Source organism: Lemur catta, chromosome 14 (genome assembly GCF_020740605.2).
Source record: "Lemur catta isolate mLemCat1 chromosome 14, mLemCat1.pri, whole genome shotgun sequence".
Classification (NCBI taxonomy): Eukaryota; Metazoa; Chordata; class Mammalia; order Primates; family Lemuridae; genus Lemur; species Lemur catta.
This window is the reverse complement of record NC_059141.1, coordinates 45,730,712-45,758,328: the sequence shown is the minus strand read 5'-3', so window position 1 is coordinate 45,758,328 and position 27,617 is coordinate 45,730,712. Positions and strand designations below refer to the sequence as shown.

The 27,617-nt window shown below is 36.2% G+C and overlaps 1 protein-coding gene across 1 annotated transcript in view; it reads left to right on the top strand.

The window, feature by feature from the left end:
• Positions 1-27,617, top strand: part of CTNNA3 (catenin alpha 3) — a 1,449,816-nt gene that overhangs the window by 715,987 nt on the left and 706,212 nt on the right. The window contains exon 8 of the mRNA XM_045568380.1: positions 25,752-25,832. Coding sequence (XP_045424336.1) covers positions 25,752-25,832 — 81 coding nt within the window. The remainder of the gene's footprint in view (positions 1-25,751; positions 25,833-27,617) is intronic.

The window sequence follows — 27,617 nt, the reverse complement described above, 5'->3', positions numbered from 1 at the left end:
GATGGAGGAAAGCTAGCACTTTGGGCATTTCTGCCCCTCTCTCTGGAAGGCAGCCCACCTGGAATGTCTAGACTCTGGGGTCATGCCAGATCCCCAGGACCTACCGGCCCCCTATGGCTCTTGCAGTCTGAGCTGGAATTGGGAAATGTTTATGTGGGAATGAGCAAGATGAAAACTAGGTGCTGAAGCCCCTTGGAGAGGACAAAAGCACACAGTGAGTGTGGAAGCAATATTGCACCTGCTGTCTTGGCTCTGGTCTGCAGTTATGGGAAGCAACCCAAGAAGGCTGACAGGCTGGTACTTTATTCTCAAGAAGCTCCCAGCTCACTGGCAGCAGCAGCTTTGAGGCTCCTGAGGGTAGAAAGGCTCTCCACCAGCTCAGGAGCCTGCTGACTGCCTGAGATCTGAGGGAGGGAGAAACTGTTTCTTTTACACTCTTCCCTGGACTCCAAGCCTCTCAGGGATTGTCCTCTGCTGATATCTTGATCTTTCTTGTTCTGCTCTGCAACTTCTTCCCTTGGAATCTCTTGTAGGTTCTGGCACTTTTCCCTCATAATTACATCCATTCTATGGTTGTCTGTTTTTTTCTTTTTCACCTAAAACTTTTGCTTCTTTCTGAGATGATCTGGCAGCTAGTGTCTCTGGTCAGCCACCTTGTCTCTCCCACCCCAGTAGCGATTTTTAAACCATGCATTTTTTTTTCCTTTTCTTTTTACTCTATGAGCAAGGAAAATTCTCTCATAGTTTGGTGTTTACCAAGAAACAGGGTGTATATATTACCTTTGAATTATATACTCTGTTTAGTTGTAATCTGGCTAAATCCTCTTTCAGTTCTATAGATGATGATAGAGTCATGAACAATTCATAGCACAATTGTAGTTGTCTATCAACATTTCATCTTACATGACTCAATAGGTCTGAGATATTACTTTTTATCTCTACTTCTTTGACTTTTGGAGACTTTGAACAGATGATATATAAGGGAAAAAGACTCCAATACTCATTATATATTGATATTAGAATCTAGAATTCAATCACTATCTTCAGTCCCTCCCCTTTTCTCCCAGTATTTTCTAGGATTTGGAGTCTCTAGCCAGATGTATAAAGAGATATTGATCAATCTGAGTTATGATAGATAACTAAAATAGTTGTATCAGCAGCAATGAACTCCAGAGTTTCCCAAACTTCTGTCATTCTTACAACATTTTCACAATTTTTTTCCATATTTAAACACTACCTGTATGTTTGCCTAGTATTTTCATTTAAATAAATTTTAAATCAGGTAACTTTTTTCAACTGACATCATCCTAAGTAATAATAACCAGTAATTCTAAATAGGTTCATAACTCTAAATAGATTAACTACAAGATATAGTTATAAATACTAGTTATTAATTTTTTATTCATTTTCAACTTTTTAATATGTTTTCATGGATATTTTAGTGAAAACTTAGAGGAGACTGAGTAATATTTGCCAGTTAAATGAGATTTGGTACTTCTAAACTTTCGTTCTTCATTGCTTTAATGTAATTCTTTAATTAATACATAGAGAAAAAAGCAATTTTTGAAAGTTCCAACCTGCAAGTGGACAATGTATCTCTGCTGAGCTAATTATAAGGCATATCAGGAAGAAAGCAGATAGAGTATACAGTGAAAATAGTCTTGTTGTAAGATATATATCAAAGGCCAATCTAGAGATACATCTTAAGGAATCTCTAGTAATTTACAAGGCTCTAGTACCTGGTTTATTGACATTTTAAGAGTAAAGTGAGTGTTACATGAGGTAATAAATATGAATTCATTGTGAAATTTTACATAAACAAATAATTGTTGTGTTGATTTTCAGCTTAACTCAATTTGCAGACTGAAGAAAATATCAACCCAGGGACAACTCTATCTCCATGTCTCCAAATTGGCTGAAATAACAAATAAGTAAACAAACAAACAAACCTGAGGCCTAGGACAAGGACAATCACAGATACTTTAGGGAGAGCAAGCCCCAACTATGGTTGCTTTTCCTTTTAGAAAAAGAATTCTCTTTTAAAAACTACAAAATCACATACATAGCTATTGACAGTGTCAATATGTATTATTGGCTTTACACCAAATTCAAGATCATAATAGCACTATGCTCTTCTAAATTTGCCTAGGGAAAGATGTTACTAAGGAGGAACAGATAGAGGGAAATCTAGTGGTTCTTGGTTAAACTGTTGAAAAGCACTTAAAGGGTTTCCTTTATTTTGCATTTATTCACACACAATGGATTTAGTATTTAAATGTGTTCTTTCTTTATTGCTGAATCCATTGGGGCAGTGAACTGTATCTTTGTGGGGTTGTTAGTGTGGTGGAAATGCAGAATGGCCATCCTGGGAACCATAATTTAACCACCACATACACATCAATGAGCTAAAGATATTTGCCGCCATGCAAGGGTTGGGGCATATATTTAAATTATTTTCCAGCTTCAAGAAGTATACCCGCTCCACAGTAGAACTTTGGCTGGGTCTGAGGAACTGGGAATAAACACAGATAGTAAAGAAAGAAAAAATAATTACTTGAGGCACCTCAGTGGTCAACAAATTGACTTCTTGCCCTTGTTTTTCAGTAGGAAAGAACAAATTTACAAGATCTTCACTAATTCCAGCTGTTTTCTTCTCAAAATTATGTCAACAGACTCTAAACTTAAAGAATAGTTATTATTTGTGTGTTTCAAGACTAGATGTATAAAAGGAAAGATAATGATGAAGGATAATAGAAATAATAATAATAATAAACCTACTTGGCTCAGAACATGTGTGGGTTAACACACAAAAGCAGTGGTCTCCAACATTTTTGGCACTAGAGATTGGTTTCATGGAAGACAATTTTTCCATGGACAGGGGGTAGGTGGGGAGGTAGAGCTCAGGTGTTGATGTAAATGATGGGAAACAGCTATAAATACAGATGAAGCTTCGCTTGCTTGTCCACTGCTCACCTCCTGCTGTGCAACCCCCAGCCCACTGCCTCCCTGTTTCCTAAATTTCACGGAAGACAATTTTTCCACCAACATCAGGGTGGGGGGTAGCGGAGCTCTGTTGCCCAGTCCCTAATAGGCCATGGACCGCTACCAGTCCATAGCTTGGGGGTTGGGGATCACAGGGTTAAAACATTGACATTGTATTGAAGTGATCACTGGATCATCCTGCTGAGATCAGTTTCACTTTTTTACCTCTCTCATAATCTCAGAAAAGTTTGTGCTTTTGGATAGAGCTGAGGTTTATATCACTCAGTCAATCATTCATTACTTGTTAATATTTACTTGGTCTTTCAGCCTGCTATCTTTTAGATTTGAATTTGTACAGGGATACCTTGTTTTATTGTGCTTTGCTTTATTGTGCATGGCAGATATTATTTTTTATAAATTGAGGATTTGTGGCAACCCTGCTTCAAGCAAATCTATGGGCACAATTTTTCCAACATCATGGACTCACTTCATGTCTGTGTCTCATATTTTGGTAATTCTCACAATATTTAAACTGTTATCATTATTATTAGAGATGTTATGGTGATCTGTGGGCAGTGATCTTTGATGTTACTGTTGTAATTATTTTGAGGTGCTATGAACCATATCCATACCAGATGGCAAACTTAATTGATAAATGTGTGTGTTCTGACCACTCTACTGACCATCTCTCATTCCCTCATCTCTCTCCCTTTCCTTGAGCCTCCCTATTCCCTGAGACAAAACAATAATGAAATTAGGCCAATTAATAACCCTACAATGGCCTCTAAGAGTTCAAATGAAAGGAAGAGTTGCTCATATCTCACTTTAAATCAAAAGCTAGACATGATTAAGCTGAGTGAGGAGGAGAGAGTTGAAAGAGAAGTTAAAAGCTAGGGCTAGGCCAGGCACAGTGGCTCACGCCTGTAATCCTAGCATTCTGGGAGGCCAAGGCTGGTGGATCATTTGAGCTTAGGAGTTCAAAACTAGCCTGAGCAAGAGTGAGATCCTGTCTCTACTAAAAAAATAGAAAGAAATTAGCTGGACAGCTAAAAATATATAGAAAAAATTAGCCGGGCATGGTGGTGCATGTCTGTAGTCCCAGCTACTTGGGAGGCGGAGGCAGGAGTATCTCTTGAGCCCTGGAGTTTGAGGTTGCTATGAGCTAGGCTGATGCCACGGCACTCACTCTAGCCCAGGCAACAGAGCGAGACTCTGTCTCAAAAAAAAAAAAAAAAAAAAAAAAAAAAGCTAGGGCTCTTGCACCAAACAATTAGTCAAGTTATCAATGCTGCTGAAGGAAATGTTCTTGAAGAAAAATTAAAAGTGCTACTCTAGGGAACACAAGAATGCTAAGAAGCAAAACCGTCTTATTGCTGATGTGGAGAAAGTTTTAGTGGTCTGGATAGATCAAACCAGCCACAACATTCCATTAAGCCGAAACCTAATCCAGAGTAAGGCCCTAACTCTATTCAATTCTACAAAGGCTGAGAGAGGTGAGGAAGCTGCAGAAGAAAACTTAAAAGCTATCAGAGGTTGGTTCATGATATTTAAGGAAAGAAGCCATCTCCATAACATAAAAGTATAAGAAAAAGCAATGAGTACTGATGTAGAAGCTACAGCAAGTTGTCCAGAAACTCTAGCCAACACTAAAAAGCGTATTTTTAATGTAGATGAACAACCTTCTAGTAGAAGAAGATACCATTGGGGAATCTCATAGCTAGAGAGGAGATGTCAATGCCTTGCTTCAAAGAGTCAAAGAACAGGCTGATTTTCTTGTGAGAGGCTAATGTAGTTGGTGACTTTAAGTTGAAGCCAATTTACCATTCTGAAAATCCTATCACCCCATTATCCTAAGTGAAGTATCTCAGGAATGGAAAAACAGATACCAAATGTTCTCATTTATAAGTTGGAGCTAAACAAAGAATATATATGATCATAAAGAGCAGTAATGGACATTGGAAACTAGGAAGAGGGGAGGGTGGGAGGAGGATGAGGAATAAAAATCTACCTGTTGAGTACAATAATTGAGTATCCATCACTATTCTGGTGATGGGCAACTGAAAGCTCTGACTTCAGCATGATACAATTTATTCACATAACAAAACACACTGTACCTCCTCAATTTTTTGAAATTAAAAAAAAAAGAACCCTGAAGATTTATGCTAAATCTACTCTGCTTGCGCTCTATAAATGGAACAACAAAGCCTAGATGACAGAATATTTGTTTACAGAATGGTTTACTGAATATTTTTGGCCCATTGTTGAGACCTAATGCTCAGATAAAAAGATTCCTTTTAAAATATTACTGCTCTTTGACAATGCGCCTGGTCACCCAGGAGGTGTGATGGAGTTATAAAAGGAGATTAATGTTTCCATGCCTGCTAACACAACATCTATTCTGTAGTCCATGGATCAAGGAGCGCTTGTGACTTTCAAGTCTTATTATTTAGGAAATAAGTTTCATAAGGCTAAGCTTCCATAGATAGTGATTCCTTTGAAGGATGTGAGCAAAGTAAATTGATAAGGATACTGTGGAGGATCTGGGCAAAGTAAATTAAAAATCTTTTGAAAAGGATAGACCGTTTTAGATGCCATTAAGAATATTTGTGATTCATAGGAGGAGGTCAGAATATCAACATTAACAGGAGTTTGGAAGAAGTTGATTCTAATCCTCATGGATGACTTTGAGTGGTTCAAGACTTTAGTGGGGGAAGTAACTGCAGATGTGGTGAAAATAACAGGAGAACTAGAATTAGAAGTGGATCCTGTAGAGGTTATTGAATATTTTAGTAACATTTGCTGCAATCTCGTGATAAAACTTGAATGGGTAAGGAGTTGCTGCTATTGATGAACACAAAAAGTGATTTCTTGAGATAGAATATACTCCTGGTGAAGATGCTATGAAAATTGTTGAAATGACAGCAAAGGATTTCTAATATTACATAAACTTAATTAGTAAAGTAGCAGCAGAGTTTGAGAGGATTGACTTCAATTTTGAAAGAAGTTCTACTGTGGGTAAAATATCATCAAACAGAATCACATGCTACAGAGAAATCGTTCATGAAAGGGAGAGTCAGTTGATGTAGCAAACTTCATTGTTGTCTTACTCTAAGAAATTGCCATAGTCACCCAACCTTCAGCATCATATGTTTTCTTTATTGTGGTGGTCTGGAACCAAACCCAAATATCTTTGAGGTATGTCTCTGTACTTGATTTTGATCTATGACATTTTCCCAGTGTGCTCAAGTAAACCATGGCTGTGGTTTCAGGCCTAATAATTGAAGCATTTGAGCATTTTATTGGAGTTTTGTGGGGCCTTCTCTACATTTTTTGTTCTCTTATCATGTTACCTCTTTGGCCTTCTAAACTATGCCTTAGTTCTGCTTTAACCAGGTTTTTCAGGATCTGTTTCTGGCCAGGTGATTAGATATTAAATGCTTAGTATTAAAATGTACTAGCCTGCAATTAAATGAAAGCCTCAACAGAAGGTGAGTGGGATAGTTTGAACTTCAGTGACTCAAAATTCCACATTTGCTTGTGTATTACTATATTTGTGACTAATATCTCATGAGAGAACCCAGCTTGATATAACTGCAGTAGGGGGAAAGGTCAGGGATGTGATCCCAATACAGGGAATAAATAGAAGTGCCCTTTATGTAGTTGCAGAAATATTACTATACTGACACATCAACAGAGCAGATGTCGTGAGCTTATTTAAGAGACATTCAAATAACAGCTCAAGTTCAAAAAGTGTTGCAATAAAAAAATACTTATAAACACTTGAAATATGTTGTATATAGTAGAGTGTAAAGAATATGGACTCTACCACTTACGAAAAAATTGTAATATGTCTGACTCTATTTCCTGTTCCATAAAATGTAAATAATAATGTTTTTCTTCAGAGTGGCTACTAAACTAGATAAAATCCATATACAGAGAATAACACAGTTCCTGGCATATAATAGATACTGGAAAAGTAGGTAATTATTATTTAGACAAGTTTGTTTTATGCTAAAAATCCATATAAGCCAATTTCATGGTAGGAATTTCAGGATATAAAAATACTACACCCATGGATTACCGTTTGACATCAAACACAGTTAGGTTACAAACCTAATTCTCATGAGCAAACTCTTTAATTTCAGTAAGCTTCAGTCTGTTTCCACATTTATAAAATGAAGCGATTTCTGTTCATATATACCAAGATTCTTTTGTCTCCCATATTTTTCTGGTCAATGAAAACCATAGTTGAAAACCCTTCAACACTCTTATTAACTTCTAGAAAAGATAATTACCTAAAAGGAGTGGCTTTTAGGCAAACTCCTTCCCAGACTTAGGTGACTAAGCAATCTTAGAAGTTTGTTCTATAATACTATAATTATTTCTGATAATATCATCCATGATTTCCCCTAATAGTACAGCTACTACTGTAGCATAGATTTTGATATTTTGAAAACAGAAAGGTTGTATAAGTTGCCAAGTGGTAATTGACTTTTGATTTCTGGCATTCACAACATTAAGTGGATTGTATATGTTTGTATGCCAGAATTCAAAGCCAAAAGAAACAGAACAGAAAATGCTGAATATCTGAGCAATGTGGGATTTAGATTGGAGTATTCAATTTACTCTATATCCTTGCTACTCAGAGGACCTTGCTACTGTGGACCTGCAGTATCCGTACTTCCTGGAAGCTTGTTGGTAATATAGAATTTCAGCCCCCACCTAGACATAAATAATTAGAATCTACATCTTAACAAGCTCTTCTAGGAGCTTATGCACATTGAAATTAGAGAAACAATGCTCTAGAACACTTAAAAAATAAAATTATGCTTTATCTGAATTATCAAACCTAGGTCACAAACTGAAAATAATGAAATAACAAGGAATCTTAGTAGATATCATGACAATAGTTGTTTTTACAAATGATTGTTGATTTCAGGTGTCTTTTTTAACCTCAAGACCAGACCAAGTGTAGATTACCCATTTTCAGAAAAAATAATTCCTTTACAAGGTAAATGTTAAAGGAGGTTTTAGTTTTTATATAAAATAACATATTTCAAATCAGCATATGGCATATTAAAGCTATACATGCAACTGAGGAAATAAATTCTACAGGTGAATGTGTCATCACAACTTATAATTTATACCTTTTAAAATTATTATACAAAATAGACCTATAGTAGTATTGTTATTCTCTCATATGGTATGCTGTCTTCCCAATTAAATCTTATATATTTTGTAGTCATACCAGTTGAACATGTACCATTTTATAATGGATGAGTGTAGTATGTAGGCCAAAAATTTAGAAATAAGCTTTGGTAAAATAGTATTTTTCACAGACTGCTGCTAACTCTGGCAAAAAACAAAAAACAAAAAACCCTTGATTGTAACAAGGCCTATTCAGTACCAGTATTGTTATAAAAATAAATAATTAATTTATTATTCTATTCAATACTTAATTATGGAGGCTTCTAAGTGTCAGGCATACATATGCTAGGTGCTAGAGAGAGAGAGCAGTGAACAAAAGCAGACTCACTCCTGTCTTCCTGTTATTTCCAGTCTATTTAGTGACAGAGATATACATTAATCAATTAATCACAAAAATGAGTTTATCATTACAAGCTGCGATAAGCATTTGTAAGTGTTATGAATCTGGGAAGGCGTGCTGGCAGAAGTGGCATTGGAATTGATACTGGAAGAGTGAGTAGGAAATAACTGGAATAACAATATAGAAAGTGAAGAGTGGGAAGGGAATTACAAATTGAGGGATCGATATAAACAGAACCCTGTGGAGAAGGAGGGAATGGCATATTTAAGTATCTGGACTCTAGCAGTAAAAAGGAAAGGTTTTGATGAACAATTGGAGGGGGAAGAAGGATTTGGGGCAATGTCTGGATTTAGGGCTTATGGCCATTCATGGCTAGCAGCGAAGGGATTCAAGGATGGGTCATGAGTTTGGTTTGGACATGAAAACATTCTTTGGCTCAAATTCTATTAGGACACTCAAAGCACTTGATTAGAATGATGAATCTTTTACTCTAAGATGAGAATAATAAACATTTTACTATGCATTAGTTATGGCATTCCACAAAAATATAATTACTAGTCATTAATAAGGGAGATTGAGAGGATTCAGGGCTTGGCACATTGTAAGTAAGCCATTAACATTTGATATTATTGTTGTTTATATTATTCGTATTCTTTAGCCTTTGCTTCTCTCCCATATACTCTACAAAACATGGGCCACATCTTTCTGTGTTAATTCAGAAATAATATTTTTGTCTGTTAACTCTCTTTAACTTGAATATTTCTATCATGGGGGCGGGGACAGGGAATATTGTTTTGAGTAGAGACACCTGGTGATTGAGGTACAATGTTTATAAAGAGTTCCCAGTTAGGCCTTGCAATTCTCTGTATCAGTTTTAATATCTTTCCCCTTCAGCTGTCCAGCAGGATTGCTCAGAGAGAATGCAGCTGAGCTAATATTCAGCATCCTGCCCCGCCTGAGCACACTGATTACTTAAATATGTAGGTACTTTCCCACTCTGCTTCCCCTAGCTCCCAAGTGCTCCCTGCTCACGGAGAGGAGTGCTGGTGCCCAGGCACTCCTGCTTGTCGGATATTTTGAATATCACTACCCCTACCCCACATCAGTGTTTAACTGCTTCATACACAATATTAGCCTGTACTCACATGGAAAATATTTTACTTAGTTACAGTGCCAAGAACCCACAAGAGTTGAGTGTCTGCTGTTCTTCCATAAGTCATATAAAAAATCAAGATCCTTGATTTTGAATTTGGTAAATTTTTAGTAATTTAGACACCACTAATCTATAAATCTTGACATCTGTTTCTTTTCATAAGAACAAAAGTTTGGTAAGCATAAAAATAGAGCAAAAAAGATGTCTTATTTATAAAATGGTAGAAGAAAAAATGTTTTTTCATGTACTTGTTATTTGCAAATGATCCAACTAAATTAAAAATATGCTTATTAGACATGATTCTTACCTATTTAATAAAGTGCCTAAAAAAATCCTTCAAGCCAGGTGCAGTGGCTGCACCTGTAGTCCCAACTATGATCCCTGGAGCCTAAGAGCTCAAATACAGCCTGGACAACAAAACAAGACCCCCATCTCAAAAAGAAATTAAAAAAATATTTATAAAGTCCTTAAAGGCATAGTTCAGCTTCAACAGTATCTATCTGTAATTATTCTCTATCTCCAAATGTCATGTCTTTAAAATGGTTGCGTAATGTAGACTCACATGAAATTGACTGGTATTCACAACCAGATGGAAGAAAGTCAAGTTTTGACATATATATGATATATATGTGAGATATATATATATGATATATATGTAAAAAAGTCAAGTTTTGATGTATACATATATGATTGATATATAGGATATATATAACATATACATATATACATATATACACATATATATGTGTGTGTATATATATCCTATGTAAATTATTTGGACCTGTTCCTTCAGTGCTTGCTAGAGTAGTTCTTCAAATGCAGCACTTGTATTTTTCTGAAATTTTTTAACCTGTAATGTTCTTGCTGCATAATGTTAAATCTGTATTTTATGCCCCATGATTTCTAGCTAGTTCATTTAGCTCTGTTTCCCCGAGGTTGATGGAAGGAGGAGTTAATATCCTCAGCTTTCTAACAGCAGACATTGAAAAGGATCACGCCTGTCTCCAATGTTACTGGCTCTCTAAACCACACTGCAAGAAATATTACAGGCAACAGATAGTTTCATTTTCAATTTAGACACCCATTATTTGATGTTTACAGGCCATTTCTAATTCTGAGTCCAGAATTTATGGTTTGTTCTGGCGATTACCATCACAGCAATCTCCTGCAACTGGGCTGTGCTTCATTGGGAGCTTTGCGCTGCTTTATCAGTCCTCCCTGACGTCTGGAACTGATATATAACACCACGTCCAAATCACCCGGCTCAGAGAGGCTTGGTTTATGACTCCCCAGATGTCTGTCTTTTCTGATGGGTGGGTTAGTTTGCACCATCTCAGTGATGGGGAAAGTTGACCCTTGGGACAGAGGGTGGTGGTCATTAAACAAATAAAAGTCTAACATTTAAGATTCTGAACCTGTCTGAATTAAACTAGATGATATCATTTATTAAGTTAAATATACTGAGTTTTGTTCAGTGGTAAATAATAATGAAATATAGATGTTTCCTGGTTTGCCTTACAAACCTAAGATAAAGAGTAACACATAAATCTGTTGAAGATGTGCTAAAATAGCAGTAACTGCTTTGGATTCATAAGCACATTTCAAATGGTTATTTTATAGTTTCTCTTTTGAATAGACAGTATTTAGTTTTGCCTCTCAGATACCTGAGTGTTCTCTAGGCTCTGTTCAATAGCATTAACTAAAGCTTACTGAAGGACTTTCGAAATCTCTACACATTGATTGTCTACAGGAGAATCACTCACTAAATCTTTTGAAAGGATGTGGTGGGACATGTATCTATTATTTCACATGCCATAGCCAGAGTGATATTTCATTTTAAATCTTGCTGATTGGACTGATAACAAGAATATCTTTTGTCACTAATGCCTACATACTTTTGTGCTTTTGTTGTGCCTTGTCCCTTGTCCCTTCTCCCCTCTGAACTAGAGGAACTAAAAGTGACAAAATGAGACAAGGGGATTAGGCCTGGTCTTAAAAGGGCTTGCTATTTCTTCTTCCCTGAATTAAAGATAGCTTAACATTTCCAGTAGAACTCATCTTTACCATGGGGGGAGAGACAAAGGCAGAGAGAAAAAGAGAAAAACCTGCTAGAGACACGGCTGTGAATGAAGTCCTCGCCAATTTCTGTCCAACCTCACCCTCCAGGTAAGTTGTCCCACTGTGACTGGCCAACAAACCAGAAGTATTCCTCTGATAGTATTTTCTCTTAAGGAATGAAATAAAAATGCTCTATCCTGTAGGTAAATACTTCCAGGAGGCAATAACCACCACCAAAAGAAATATTTAGTATGTAGTGATCACATCCAGACAGGACCCCAAGAAGTCTGTTCCTATGCCCCATTTTACAGAAGAGGAAATTGAGACCCATAGAAACTATGTGATTTGCCCAAGTTCACCCCTCTAATAAGTGGAAAAGTTAGGACTTAAAGCCTCTCCTCTGCCTCATTAAGTTGAGATATTTTTTCCTCCACATCAGTATTTTGAAGGAAAAAAGAAACTTAGAAAGATGTACTTGGAATTAGTCTTAGAAATATCACTTTGAATAGACAAGGATTTTCTTTGAAGTTGCAGTGTGAATTTTAAATTTGTGTCATTATGTTACCAGGGCTCTGTGCAAGTCTGGGGAAGTGCTGTAGAGTGGGACTCAGTGGGTCCAACCTTAGGTCTTCTTCCTTTTACTGTCCTTCTTTCCACTTGACTGACTTGAACACCATTCTCAGGTCTGCCCTCTGACAATTGCCAATATTCTGTATATTTCTTAACAAACCCCCTTCCTCCTTCTGTTTTTTCCCAATAACACATATCCAATATGTGGGATGTTTCCAAGGCAGCTTTTGGAATTTAAAACTAGAATAAGAGGTTTAAAAAAACAGATAAAATAAAACTATTATATGTTTATTCTCACTATCCCTTTAATTGTGTGCAGTAGAATAAATCCTTTCCTTAACCCTGGTTGAAAAGTCAAGCAGTGCTCAAACTTTTCTAGTAATCTTGGGTCTTTTGTGTCACTCCCTCCCTTCTAACTAGTAATTAGAATATAATTGTCAATACATCTATTTTGATTTAAATTGGGCTGATTCCCTATGGTTCAGGCCTATTGTAGGTAGGAAACTAGCAGTTGAAAGAGAATTTAGTGGCTTTTTCTTTCTTTTTCTCCCCTTTTCTGAGGTGAAAGCATGGGAAGGAAGGAGAGGCAAGGAGAGCAGGAAAGTTGTTTCTAGGTCTGTGGTGTTAAAGGCTGACTTTTCCCCTGGACTTTCCATATTCGTTAAGATCCTAGCAAGAGAAAACATAGTACCCCAAGCTGGTAATTTTAGGAGAGTGTTTTAAAGGGCTTATTTACATAGGTGTGAGCAAGTTTTGGGGGAACCAACAGAGGATAAAACAGGACCCTAGGCCAGCAACTGCGGGGAGCCCTGCCTACCCCCAGGCCTGCAGGACCAAGGGAGGCAATGAATCCTGGAACCTGAGAGGGTAGCTGTATGACAAGGCTGACTGACAGAAGCTGTGGCCTTCAGTAGTGGGACACAATCAACTTATGGCAACCCTATGCAATGGCAACCAGAAAATAAATACTCCAACTTTTCTCTCCTCCTGTCTTCCTGTGCCTTGCTTTGACCAAACCCACCTGAAAGCATAGAACAGTCTTTGTGATATCTGGAGTCTGGGGGCAGAGGATGTGGTGAGAAAGAATGGTGAGTGGATCCAGAGGGGCAAATGAAAAATGTCTGGCACAGGGAAAGTATTAGTCAGAATTCTCCAGAGAAACAGAATCCATAGGGTGCTCATATATTAACAGATATGTAAGAGGGGATTTATTATGGAAATTGGCTCACATGGTTATGGAGGCTGAGAGGTACCAAAATCTGTTGTCTGTAAGCTGGAGAACCAGGAAAGTTAATTGTCTAATTCAGTCCATATCCTAAGGCCTGAAAACCAGGTTAGCCAGTGGTGTAACTCTCAGTCCAACACCAAAGGCCGAGATCCAGGGGAGGGTGCTGGTGTAAGTCCTGATGTTTGAAGGCCTGACAACCAGGAAAGCTCTGAGGGCAGGAGAAGATGAATATAACCAGGTAGAAAAGAGAGAACAAAGTTGTCTTCCTGTGTTTTTTTTATTCTATTCAGGCTCTCAGTGGATTGTATGATGCCCATTCACATAGGTGAGGAAGTATCTGCTTTACTCAGTCTGATTCAAATGCTAATTTCTTGCTGGAACACCTTCACAGACACACCCAGAAATAATGTTTTACCAGTTATCTGGGTATACCTTAACCTTGTTAAATTGACACCTAAAATTAACCATCACAAGTAATTTTGAGGGTTCCTTGGAGGTGCCCATTTCACCTGCAATTCACTTAATATCTGTGATATATTCTCCTACAACTGACTGCTTATTCACAAAATCCAGCTGTTTCTATAACTCCTTGTAGCTTTTCTCTATTTATTTATCTAGGCTATTGTCTTGGACAAAAAGCCAAGGTGATCCCAGACCAGTTATACTGCCTAGGCTCATATCCAGACCATGGAAAATGCTCAAATGCTGGAATTCAGTCACCTCTTCTGTTTATTCATAAGTAACTAGCCAGCCACCTCTTACCAGTTAGATTTCTTGGGGGAACATTTACAATTTCCACTGAATCTTAGCTGCCAGGGAGTCATATCATGCTTTCTAAATGGTCCCATTGAAATATCTCTGCCTAGACCAGTGAGAGTGAGGAAGTGGGGAGGAGGATGGGAATCCCAGATTAGCTTTCTTCATATACATCTCTCCAAAAAGTTTTCCCCAGCCTCTACATGTTTTGACCTTTATACCTTTATTATGGATGTGAGGTTTCATTCAGAGTTGTGTAACTGGTTTTTGATTATTTCTTTGGAAAATCATTATCTTGGTCTGGCACATCAGTGTGAAATGCCCTGTGTGTATCTTGATTCTTTAGTTAGTGCTTTAATTTTTAAATGAAATAAATAGGAATGGAAAATTTCAAATATTTGGTGGAGTCTGACAGTAGAGGAAAAAGGGAGAGAACAGATTCGAGCAGGAGCCATTGGTGCCTCTCAGTTACACCATACAGATCAGTATTTATTCTGACTGAACATAAGTTAGATCCTTATGAGTTTTTTTTCTGTTAAAGACGTCTGTACAAACCAAGATTTATAATGAATAATATTTTCAATAGGCTAACAGTACTTGCTATAAAATAGTTGTATATATTGTAAAGAAAATTATTGTCTACTAATTTATTTGAAGGAAAAATTTTCATATGAAAGTTTATTGAAAGTGGACACTATATTTATTTAATTTTCTTGCATCCTTCAGAATCTGAAACTCTCTAAGTTATGAACCTTGAAAGTGTTAATTGAGGATAATAATCATAGAAAATATTTATGTTAATCAGTAAAAAAATGACTACATCTCCATTATATTCTCATAGTGTTAAAAATAAACATGTTTGCAAGACACAGATAACAGTTAAGGATGAAAGTGAAGACAATAACCAGAATGGTAGAAATCTATCTATTCTAGATTTCATATATACAGGTTATGGAGATACTGTGTTAGAAAGTCTATTATTCAAACTCCGTAAAGTTCACGTTGGTGACATACTGAGTATTATTAAACTATGAAAACTTGGCTTAGAAAACAAAAAGAGTGGGAATTAGCCTTATGAAACTGGAGCAATGGCAGAAGATAAAATTTTAACAAGATCAGTGATGTTCTAATTCTCTACATCCCAAAGCATTGCAGAGATAGAAAAATTGCTAGAAAACAGTGGTTCTATTTTAAAAGACTGAAAATAATTTATTTGATCTATGTATGTAATGTCATATCATTGCTTATTAGACTCTATTAGTGGATGTGAATATCATAGAAAAAGTCTTTGACTTAAGAGCTCACAGTATAATTGACAACATAAAATACTGCATTCTTCCACTTTCTTACAGATAATCTTATGTTAGGATCACAGCTATTTTCTTCAGGGGTAGGTGCTCTTCTAAAGCTGGCGGCTGGGTCAGGCATCATGAAGTCAAAATGATTTCTACAATGAGCCAGATCTCCTACTGAAATATGCTAAGATCCTCTGATGATTACTCAATAAAAGAATTTGGAAATTGAAATGTCAGTAAAGACATGATGTATGATTTAACCATTAATTGATTTTAGAGGATTTATGAACTTTGGCTTATATATCTGTATTTTATCTACATTGACTGTCTTGAATATTACATTATATTCAAGGGCTCAATATTCTTTGTAACGAGATAACTACAATCTTTCTGGTGACCATAAACAAACTCTCCTCAAATAAATCTGTGTCATGTTTCATATGTTCCTTCATTTATCCAAACATTCTTTAAAAAGTCATTCAAATTAAACACTAAGCACCTATTATGACCAAACACTGCTGGGATATAGCAGTGAATAAAATATTTTATGTTCCTTACCCTTAATGATCTTACAATTAGTTTTATTGCTAATAATAAATATAATTTTATTGCATGTCAATTATAAGAAAGTTACTGCTCTACATGCTTTTTATATATTATCTCATTTAATTCTCATAATAACCTTATAAAGCAGATATTGTCATTCTCATCCTATAGACGAGGAGACTGAAGCTTAGCTTACATAACTGACATGTGGTCACTTTGTTAATGTCTTGGAACTAAGATTTGAAACATATTTTTCTGATTCAACTATTATACCAACTTCAGACTGCAGTTTATCATATATGTTATTTTAGATGCAATGCAATTCATATAAAATGTCATGACAAGCTGAGAAAATAAGTCCAGTTTCAAAAGCACAGAAATTATTTTAACCTCTGTTCATATGCCGACACAACTGGCTGATTCAATCAGTTTTGATTGCAAGATTAGGCAGATTTCTTATTTCATTGTTTTAAACCATTTATCTCTCAAGATATGTATTTGTTCAAACATATTAGAAACAGCAACAAAGACAATACACACACACACACACACACACACACACACACACACACAACCTGTGGGACTGACAGAAGATTTTCCATTATTTTGCTGTCCCAAATAAAAACATTATAAGTTACTACTAAATAACATCATCATTCCATAAAAGAAGTGGCAAAAACTTTAACATAAGAAAATGAAAATATCCTCAAAAAGGTACTTCTTTTAGCTAAATAAATTGATTATCTCTATTTTTGTATTTTTGCTGCATGAATCCTGAAGCAAGTATTTAGGAACCATTAACGTACACAATATCTTTGGGTCCTGCCCTGAACCTATGTGAAACTTTCAATTTTGAACTTATTCTCTTCATTCAGCAGTAACCACAGCATGATTTATAGAAACAGTCACTAACCTAGGATTTGGCAAGATCTGAAATCCATTAGAGTAGGGTCATAGCAAGTTTAGTTTAATGCTGAGTCACTGAAATAAATAAATTCCATATTTTAAATTTCTCCTGATTAAGAACAATATTGGTTGTAGAGTTTGCCAGGTTTGAGTGGGGAATGAGAAACTCACTCTAGCAGGAAGAGAGGGAAAATGGGAGATGGGAATTGAGGCAAAATAACACTAGTGTAATAGCCTGAAGTGAAAATAGTGAAAGAGCCAGTGATTTTAGGAAACAAAATGTCAGGTAACTCCTGACTTTTCTAGACTCTTTCACAGTTAACTAATGGTCCCTGGGAGGGGTCTTTGCATGTGCACTTGCACATATGTATGGCTGATTCTTCATGGAAACAACTTTAAAAGAGAAAGCTATGGCTTATATCCATCTCTGGGATTTGAAGGAGATGAGTAACATCCCTAGTAAAATTATTTGATTTTTTTTCATGGTGCAAACCCAAACATATTTCTTCCAAGTCTGGTGAATATCAGTTGAAATACTATAGTCTGGCATAAGCATGTCTGGTCTGAGAACACAGGCAACTGGCTGGAGTGTCATGTTCTCAGTGCTTGACAGTCACTTACTCAACTAGGTATCAATAAAGAACTCTAGCACCACACACAGTTAAAACTGGCAGAGACCCTAGAATTTAGTTCAGTGACCTCTTTTTGTACATGTTAAGGACCTTTGAGACTAAGGACAAGAGTGGTGATTCACGTGAGTTGAGGTCAACCAGGGAGGTTATTTCAGAACTCCCATTTTCTGATCCACAGATTAGATGTCATCTTCATATCAAGTTTATATCGTACCTTTTTGTAGGGAATAATGATAACAGCCTTTGAATAAAAACACTGATTTAATAGAATATTTGACAACTAACAGGAGGATGTTAATTACTTTTATTAAAAATATAAACACTGATTATATTAATAAAATAGTTTGAATATTACTTATTAATAAGTATTAGCTATTCTTTCATTTATTCATTTTATGCACAGTTGTTAATTGAGTGTCAGATACTACAGTAAATACTAAGATTAGAGTTAAGAGTTGACAATTTCAAAGATGAGGCAGAGTGTAAATAAAAGATAACAAAAAGTTTCACAGGTGTTATAATTAAAATATATAAAGAGATGATTTGAGATTTACAAATGAGAGGATTTGTAATTTTTATTTTTTATTCTGAGGTTGAAGAGAGTCAGAAAAGATGATATAGAGAATGAGGCAATTGAGCTGAGCATCAAATTATAAATTAAGAATTTTTCTGTTGAATGAGAAGAGATGAAGTTATTTTAGGAAAAGGGGTTAATGTTTGGAAAAGCTCAGGGAAATCAGCCAGCTGGCGTGGTTCAGGAAACACAAGTGTTATTGACATTGGTGACACTAATGATAAGTAAAATAATAACTAATATTTCTTGAGCCTTTACTATTTGTATATCCTTGTATATCTTTTGTCTTTTTATTCCTTACAGTATTCCTATAACATAGTTATTATATTTTACCCATTTTATAGGCAAGAAAACTAAGACTTTGAAGATTAAGTAACTTGTCCAAGAACACATAACTGTCAAGAGACAGAGCTCAGATTCAAACATAATTTTAACTGTCTCCACAAACTTATATTCTGCTCATTATGTCTTAGAAATACATTTATATAATTTATATAGTAGAAATATTAATTTGGGTTTAAGTTACAGTGCATTCAAATTGTTACGGTAAGGTGGATTAAGTCTGAGATGGTGCTCATCTCTACTTGATCCTACCATTTCCTGTGTGTCTTTCTGGGGCAAGATATTTAAATTTACTGAACTTTCAGTGTCTTTATATGCAAGTGTGTGAAGAGTTGTTATGAACAGCAGTTGAGACAATACATGTAAAGTACTCACATGTGGTAGCCATTTGACAAGATGTTGGTTTCCCCTCACTGACTCCCAGTCCTACCCTAGCAGGCAGCTACCTGGGTACAGTATCTTACCTTCCCAAACAGGGCAAAAGTTCAAGGCACTTGCAGTCTTCAACCTATTTCCTTTTGTAGTTGGATCATTTTATTGTTAAACAGTTGATTATTTTTTAAAAAAAACCTCATTTCAAATCTCAGAGTTAATTTTTGGCTTGTTTTAATTTTATTTTCATATCACAGACCTTGATTTAGAAAGATTATTTAGCATGCCCCATCAGGGTGTCTTTCTAACATGCTATTCAGTACAGTGGTATTCTAGAAGAAGAGATTTCATCTTTTATGCTTGTCTATTTGTATGTCTTTCATGCCTGAAAAATGTGGACTAGAATCTGTGCCTCTGCTATGTGTTAAGCATAAAATATTTTTAAAGCGATTTCTGTAGAGAACTAAGTTTAAGGAGATCATATTTCATCTTTACCATGAAATAAAGATTTCCCACTAAAAGGAAAATGTATCATTTTAAAAGGCTGAATAAAGTGGCACACATTTAAGAAACAAAAACAAAACATAATAAAACAACAAAAACATTTTCTTGCTGTTTAAATTCCATGTAGGGCTCCTCTGCACTGATAACATTTTCATTTGACTATGCATTACATAAATTTTTATTTGCTTTAAAACTCATCTCTTCGTATTTGAGGCTTTGTAGTTTTCTGGGGTGAGAATCATGGCCTGCCTATTTCAAACGTCGCCTTTTATTTGTACCTTTTCAGGTTTGCATTATGCACAAGTTTTTACACATTTTCAATGGCTGCTTATACAAAAAATTCTACAATAAAAGTAACATCTTATTCTATAATTTTTCCTTTTAGAGAACATGGCACTTTCATAGAATTTTAAAGTTAGAAAAGAATATGGAAACAATTTGGGGCAAACCTTCATTTTATGGGTTCAGAAATTAAGATGCAGAAATGTTGTAGGATTTGCTTATCTTATCTTGGTTATTATATTTGCTTATCTTGCATATTTGTCTTATGTAGTCTTTTATTTCTCTATTTATTTAATAAATAACTTTTGAGCTCCTACTATGTACAAAGCACTGTGCTAGATGCTATAGGGGACAAAATGTGAGTAAGAGGTTTTTCTCTCTCAAGGATAATATAGTTTAGTGAGAGAGATGCATACAGGTAAGCAATTAACCATAGGACAAATACTAATGAAGGGAACTCTGCACAAGCCCTTCAACAATTCCAAAACTAAAATCATCATCCTTGTGTTGATCTGGTTTTCTCCTTGAAGTGACCATTTCAATATACAGCACCATCATCTAGCCAGTCATCACTGCTGGAAACCTGGACACCAGCCTAGATTGTTCTCTTTCCTTTACCTGCCAGCATCTGCCAGTCATTTGTCTTACCCAGTTTACTCATACAGAGTCCTAAGTATATCATTTTTCTTTATCCTGGCTGCGATTGCATTGGTTTTGATGCTTTCATCTCTCTCAGGGACTATTCCTGTGACCATCTAACTCTTCTGCCTATTTCTCTTCTTAATCTCCTCAAATCCATTGTGCAGATTCCAGCCAGTTTGATATAATGGTCTCCTACCACTCACTCTCTCAACTTCTGTGACTCCCAGTTGTCTGTAGGATCAACCTCATTACTTAATGTGGCAGACTTCCAAATCAAGACTCCCCTCACACTTTTTATACTGACTACCAAATGCTCTTTAAGGACTTTACCTTTGTTCAGGTTATCCCTGTCCCCCAGAATGGCCTTTTCTCTCATCTTCACTTACCTGACTCCCGCATATCCTTCAATATTTAGTTGTTACCTGCTCAGGAATTCTTCCCTCATCCTTAATGAGACTGCTGCTGTCATCAAGCTGTGTGTTACCCTCGACATCTCTATTAAATACTGTGATTATGTCTGTTTCTACCACCACATGTGTGTTCCTGAAAGGCAGTCACTAGGTCCAATGCATCATTTGTCCTTAGTATGTTGCCTGGCATACAATAGATAATAAAGTGTTATTGAATATGTTGAACTGTTTATTAAACCAAGTGTTATAAAAGTATAAAAATTATTAAAAAATAGTATCATGGAGGAGTGATTAATTCCAACTAAGAAGATCAACAAAGGCTCTATGTAAAATTTAGTAATTGAGTTGTACCGTAAAAGATGTCCATAATCAGAAAAGTAGGAGATGAGAAGTTAAAAAGAAGAGGTTTTTTTATACAAGCAGAGTTTCTGAGTTGTCACTGTATTGCCTAGAACACACAAGGACCCATTAACGTGTTTCATTAATGGTGATAAGCAAATATGGAGGTAGATTATGTGAGGCCTTGAGCACCACGATGAAGAATTTGTTCTTGATTTCATCAGCAATGGAGGGAAGGGTTTTAAAGCAAAGAAGGGTCATAATCAGACCTCACATTTCTCCACTAGGGAGTAAGTACCTTGAGGGTTGGGATTTTTTTGTTTGTTCCCTGCTCACTACTTTATTGTTATCTAATTGAAAGGTGACTTGCAGCTGGGGTGGTGGCTTGTGCCTGTAATTCAAGCTACTCAGCTACTTGGGAGGCTGAGGTGTGGGGATTGCTCTAGCCCAGGAGTTTGAGGCTGCAGTGAGCTAAGAAAGAAAGAAAGAAGAGGGAGAGAGAGAGGGAAAGAAAGAAAGAAAGAAGGAAGGAAGGAAGGAAGGAAGGAAGGAAGGAAGGAAGGAAGGAAGGAAGGAAGGAAGGAAGGAAGATGACTTGCATGAAAATAGGAACTTATAAAATATTTGAAAAAACAAATATTTTATAACAATATTATCTAATAGATCTTTCTGCAATAATGAAACTGTTCTGTATCTGTGGTGTACAATACAATAGCCACTAGATACATGTGGCTATTGAGTACTTTAAATTGAGGAGCTGAGGAACTAAATTTTTAATGTTGTTTAACTGTAATTAATTTACATTTAAATTTAAATAGCCATGTGTGACAAGTAACTACAGTATTGGGCAACATAGTGTTGGAAAGTTCTTCCCAGCAGGGTCCCAACAGGAAGCAGATGGAACACTCAGAATAGGATAATTCAAGGAGTTTATTTGTAAAGAGACCTTTTTGAAATGTGTGGGCAGCTTTCAGGGAACCACAAAAAGGTGCAACTAACTGTGGTCAGTTGTGGTAAGGCAGAATTGATGAAGAGACTCGGTTAAGATTATACAGGTTTAATAAGCCTGGATCACATTGGGACAGTACTTATAATATGTAATGATAATTTTAACGAAATTTCATTGAATGAAGTCCATGCTGAGAACTGTTTTTTTCAGTAAAGCATTCCTGGCAGTCTACTTACTGATGAAGAGTCTGACTGTCTTCCCTGTACAGTGCTGATTTGTGCTGTGTTTTCTCAGGGTCTTTCTCCCTGACACTCCACTGTAAGTGGTCCCTTTTCCATTAACAGGGCTGTACTGAATTAATGACGATGTCTCTTAAGGATTCCTTTAGAGAGCATCCTCTCTTTTGAGCACTTGGGATATAGGCAGGTATGACTGTTATCTGTGGTTGTGTTTTAATGTCCTGCTTTTTCCATTCCTTACCTTAGAGCATAGAATTCACCTTTAGTCCTGGCTCATTGCTTCATGATTTGTTAAGGCTTTGAAAACAGAAGGAATGAAGCCCTTTAAGCAGGACAGGGCTATTTCTCCTTGCCTTATTTATTTTTATGCCATGCAAAAAGAATAAAGAGGCATAAAATGGCTTGACTGAAGCCAAATAAATCTGGATAAATAGAGCAAGGACCCAGTAAAAATCTGGAGGTGAAAAAGAAGAAAGGTGGTTATGGTTGGAGGTGGGGCATGGAGGGACACAAAAGAAGGAAGGGAGAACTTAATATTTCCTATGATGATAGGGCCTGTTTATTATTACCACGAGAACAAAATATTTTTGACCCAATGAGACATTTTAAACTAAGGTTAACCTCTGGGTAGAAATTAGGAAATCATCTTTATAGCCCTTATTGAATCTCTTCATGCTGTCACATTCTGTCATCCTTTATTAAAGTTTTGTATGCTTCTGCTGCTAGCTCTGAGAAGGCTGACATCTTTCAGTTGTTCTGATGAATCACACTACAGAAGTTAGTGAGTTTTTACAGCCAACACAACAGGAGTCTCCCATATTATTCCTTATACCATGTGTGTGTGTGCGGGGGGGAGTATCTTTGTCTGTCTCACTCCTGCCCCTTTTATACTGTTTCTGCTTCCATGAAGTGGAAAGAGATACACCCAAGAGCTAAGATTGCATAAAACTAGAGAGTAAGAGCTGGATTCTTTAGGTAAAATTAGAAACTGTCTTATAGCCTATTATGTATCTGTTTATGCCATTGCCTTATATATCTCTGACTTAACTCTCACAATTCTCCATGGCTAAAATGGAGCTGTGACAAGTAGCCAAAGCTTTCATCTGGGTAATTGCGACCATTGTTCTGATATCCAGAATTTTATAGTGCTCATTGAAATAAGCTAACCTCAATGTCTTCTGTTTACCCTCTTTCTTCACTAAACACAGTTTCCATTATGTACACATTCCACACTCTCTTTCAAAAATAAAATGTGGTAAAGGACCTAATGGTCCTCTACTGTGTCTCCCTATGGGAAGCAGCTGGAAATGCGTGGTGCCAATATTTGGCTGTCATAATGCCTGGGAATTGGTGTTGGAATTTAGTAGACATGGGACCATGGATGCCAAACATCTTGCAAGTATATGGAATGGTCTCAAATGGTGATCATTTTTTCACACCTTATATATCAGTAACACAGCTGCTGAAAAAAAATCTAGGTCTAACTGAGGTTTAGGTGGGTACCAGAAACCTCAGCTAATAAAGTACTTTAGCTGTGCATTGAAGCTAAGTGCTAAAATCTCCTCCAGAGTATAGTATGACAACTTCCTGGAATATAGTAGGTCCTTAATAAAACTATGTTGTGTTTTGAACCAAGTTCATTTATAAACTCAATTCAATAAAACCTATGTAAGTTACTAGCAGAAATAGAAAAAAAATTGAGATATACTTGCCAATACCAAGATTCTAACAGTATTTCAAGGGTGATGAACATGTACAGAATTAAAATGAGCATATTGGGAAATGTTCAAAAGGTTATTGGAACAAGGAGAGGTGAGAGTGTACTTTTCAGCAGAGTTTTTGGGAGGATTCTTTGTGGAAATCTTTGAGGAACAGGTAGGATTTTTACAGGAGTTTGTTTTGGAAGATGCTCTCTGAAGTCAAAGGTACATTATATGTAAGAAGTTGGAGGAAGAGATAGAAAAGTATAAGAATGTTGCTACCATAAAGGATAGTACTTGGGACGATATGGCAGGAGATAAGATTAAAAAGGTGCCAGGCGCGGTGGCTCACGCCTGTGATCCTAGCCCTCTGGGAGGCTGAGGCGGGTGGATCGCTTGAGGTCAGGAGTTCGAGACCAGCCTGAGCAAGAGCGAGACCCCATCTCTACTAAAAAAAATAGAAATAAATTATCTGGACAAATAAAAATATATATAGAAAAAATTAGCCGGGCATTGGTGGCACATGCCTGTAGTCCCAGCTACTCAGGAGGCTGAGGCAGTAGGATCGCTTAAGTCCAGGAGTTTGAGGTTGCTGTGAGCTAGGCTGACGCCACGGCACTCACTCTAGCCTGGGCAACAGAGTGAGACTCTGTCTCAAAAAAAAAAAAAAAAAAAAAAAAGGTAAGTTAGGACAGAGTATAGATGGTCTTGAAGTTCTTGTTAAGGAGTCTTTGCACTTGAGGCTATGGATTTATGTATGAGTTTAGTCACTAGGGATAGAATAGAGTCTGACATGCTGCCTAATGGCCTCAGCATCCTTTTTCATTGAGTCCATGCTGCAAACTCCTTCAGTTATCAACTGCTTTGACTTGCCTTCGTGATTTTCAAGGTCTTCTCTTAAGAGCCCTTTTCAGTTTATTAATTTAAATAGTGACAATTTTCCTAGAGGTGAATCACATAATGATTTTTTCAATCTTTTTTATAAGACATAGCACTGAAAAAAGTATGATCAGATTTAATCCAGTTGTCTCCCACAAAAATAATATGTAGAAAATATCAACCAAGGTGACTCTCTATGTGCTTAATAGCCTAAAGATTTAGGTTAAGGATATAACAGAGAGCTCTTCTGCTCAAAGAATAAAAAGGTGTTGCACAAATTATCTTAAAGAGCCAAAAACAGCGTCCAGTTCTTACTTAAAACAATTTGTTCTTGGAATATTGTCAGCTAAAATTGTGGTCAGCTTTTGAAAATTGTATGAATTTGCACTGCATATTTTATTTAGTGTTTAGCAAAACTCCAATATGGCTCTGCATAACTTACACAATACACCATGAAAATGACTTCAGAAACTCCCACAGAAGTTGACAAATTGGGCATCTAATGCTTTTAAGTTAATTGCATGCTTAGCAGTTAAAGAGTTGACTTGTTAAGAATGAAGATCACAGTTTCATGGAGATAATTCTCTGCCTACTGCCACACTGAATACAACCCAACCTTGTATCAGAAATATTACAGAAGCCTAGAAGAAAATAATGTGAGCTTTAATCACCATTCTACTTAGTCTTAAGTGAAATGCTTATGAATCATATATGATATCATAGCAGTTTTGAAACCTATTCTTGAATTTCAAGCTGTTATTTTCAGAAAATTTAGAAAGCAAATTGCTAAGTGATAAAGAGTAATTTGATAGCGTTGCTTATATCATATTTTTTCTTCTTTGCAGACTGGAAGAAAAGAAAGGAGTAATACCCTGAATATTGCTATAGACGACATGTGCAAGAAGACAAGAGACCTTCGCAGACAGGTGAGGAAAGAGAAATATATAGAGACAGAAATACACATGCCAAATAGGACTTTTACTCATTGCTGGAATATTTATTTCGTATTTTTGTTTTTTTAAATTAATTTAGAACACACAAAACTATTTACTTTCTACCTTTATATACTGCAGACTTTTTTTGTGGCAAACATAAAGTAGAAGAAAGAATGTGTGCTTTAATGTCGGGCAGAATTACATTCAAATCCTGGCTCTGTCCTCATCAGTTGTGAGGTCTTGGGGACAGATTTCATCTCTCTGAGCTTCTTTGAACCTGTATATAATTCCTGTAATATGGAATGAATAATATACAGTAGGGCTGTGAGGACTAAATATAATGCATATCAGTGCCTGGTCCATAGTAAGTTTTTAGGTAATGTGGTAAATTGATTCTGTTACATGGAAAACCGAGTTTATCATCTAAATGTTTACAGTAAACAGCTAGTAAGTGGTAACTCAGAGACCCTACCAATCCCCTTTCTAATTCTTTTCAGGATGCTTCAAAAATTAGTTTCTGTTTAAGTTAAGGCTACTTTTAAACCTTAGGTCATCAGGAATACAGGATTAGAAAGGATTTCATTAAACAATTTAAAAGTCCAGTATTATGCCACAAGTTACTTTTTTTCTCAGAAATATGAAGACTTAGCTATTTTCAAAGGCCTTTGCTCTCCATTCCTTTCCACTATTTAATAACCAGAGTTCTTTCTCACACACAACTTTAACTTGGTCATCATTAACTCATAAAAGAGGGGCAGAAAGCTTTTCAACCATAAGCTTTTAATGTGATATATTATTGTAGTTTAATGGGAAGATTTAGTAAAATGGCTGAGCAATCTTTTGATTGCAAATCAGAAATAGATTTGCAAATGAAATAAATAGGGATCTCCAGCTATTTAATATTAGCTGTGTAAAAACACAATATTCAAGTCTGTGAAAATCCCAATTTCTCAACTTTATGGCCTTAATGTGAATTCTACTTCTACTGTCAGCACTTAGAATCACAGAATGTAAGAGTTGGAAGGAATTTAGCACACCTGTCTTATGATGCCGATTAGAAAGCAGGCCAGTGTGGTGAGGTGACCTGCCGAAGGAGGAAGGAGCATAGGATCAGAACCCACACCAGAACTCAGAAACATACCCTAAGAGTCATCCTCCCTTTTTGTTGCATGATTTCTGTTCTCGATCTTATTCAGTATTTCTACCCCATCTGCTTCACCTAGGACTTGTATCTTTCATTCCTTTCTCCTCTCTCTATATTGCCTTTAACAAAGTTATGCAAAGAGAGCTAATCTATGTTTATACCTCCAAATCATTATTTTTCTTAAAAAAGTCAAGAAAAAGCAGTTCTTTATCTATGGAATTACCAAATTTATCAAATAAAAGCACAGGGTGCCCAGTTAAATTTGAATTTCAGACTAACAGGAAACATGTTTTAGTATGATTATGTCCCAAATATTGCTTGGGACATACTTGTATTTAAAAAGTTGTTAATCTTAAATTCAAATTTCACTGAGCATCCTATATTTTATCTTGCAGTCTGACTGATGTTTCCATCTCACTACCACCAGTGAGAGATAGAAATAGCATTGGGAATTATTAATACTATTCTTCATAGTAAGGAGATATTTACAATTTGTAGAGAACTGCTGTGCTATGGAGGTATGAAAATCCCATTTGGTTTCACAGTTAAAACATCTGCATTATTTCTATTTTCTATCCATGTTTAACAAATCCCATGAATAACAGCAATCTTGGTTTCATCTCATTATTCCA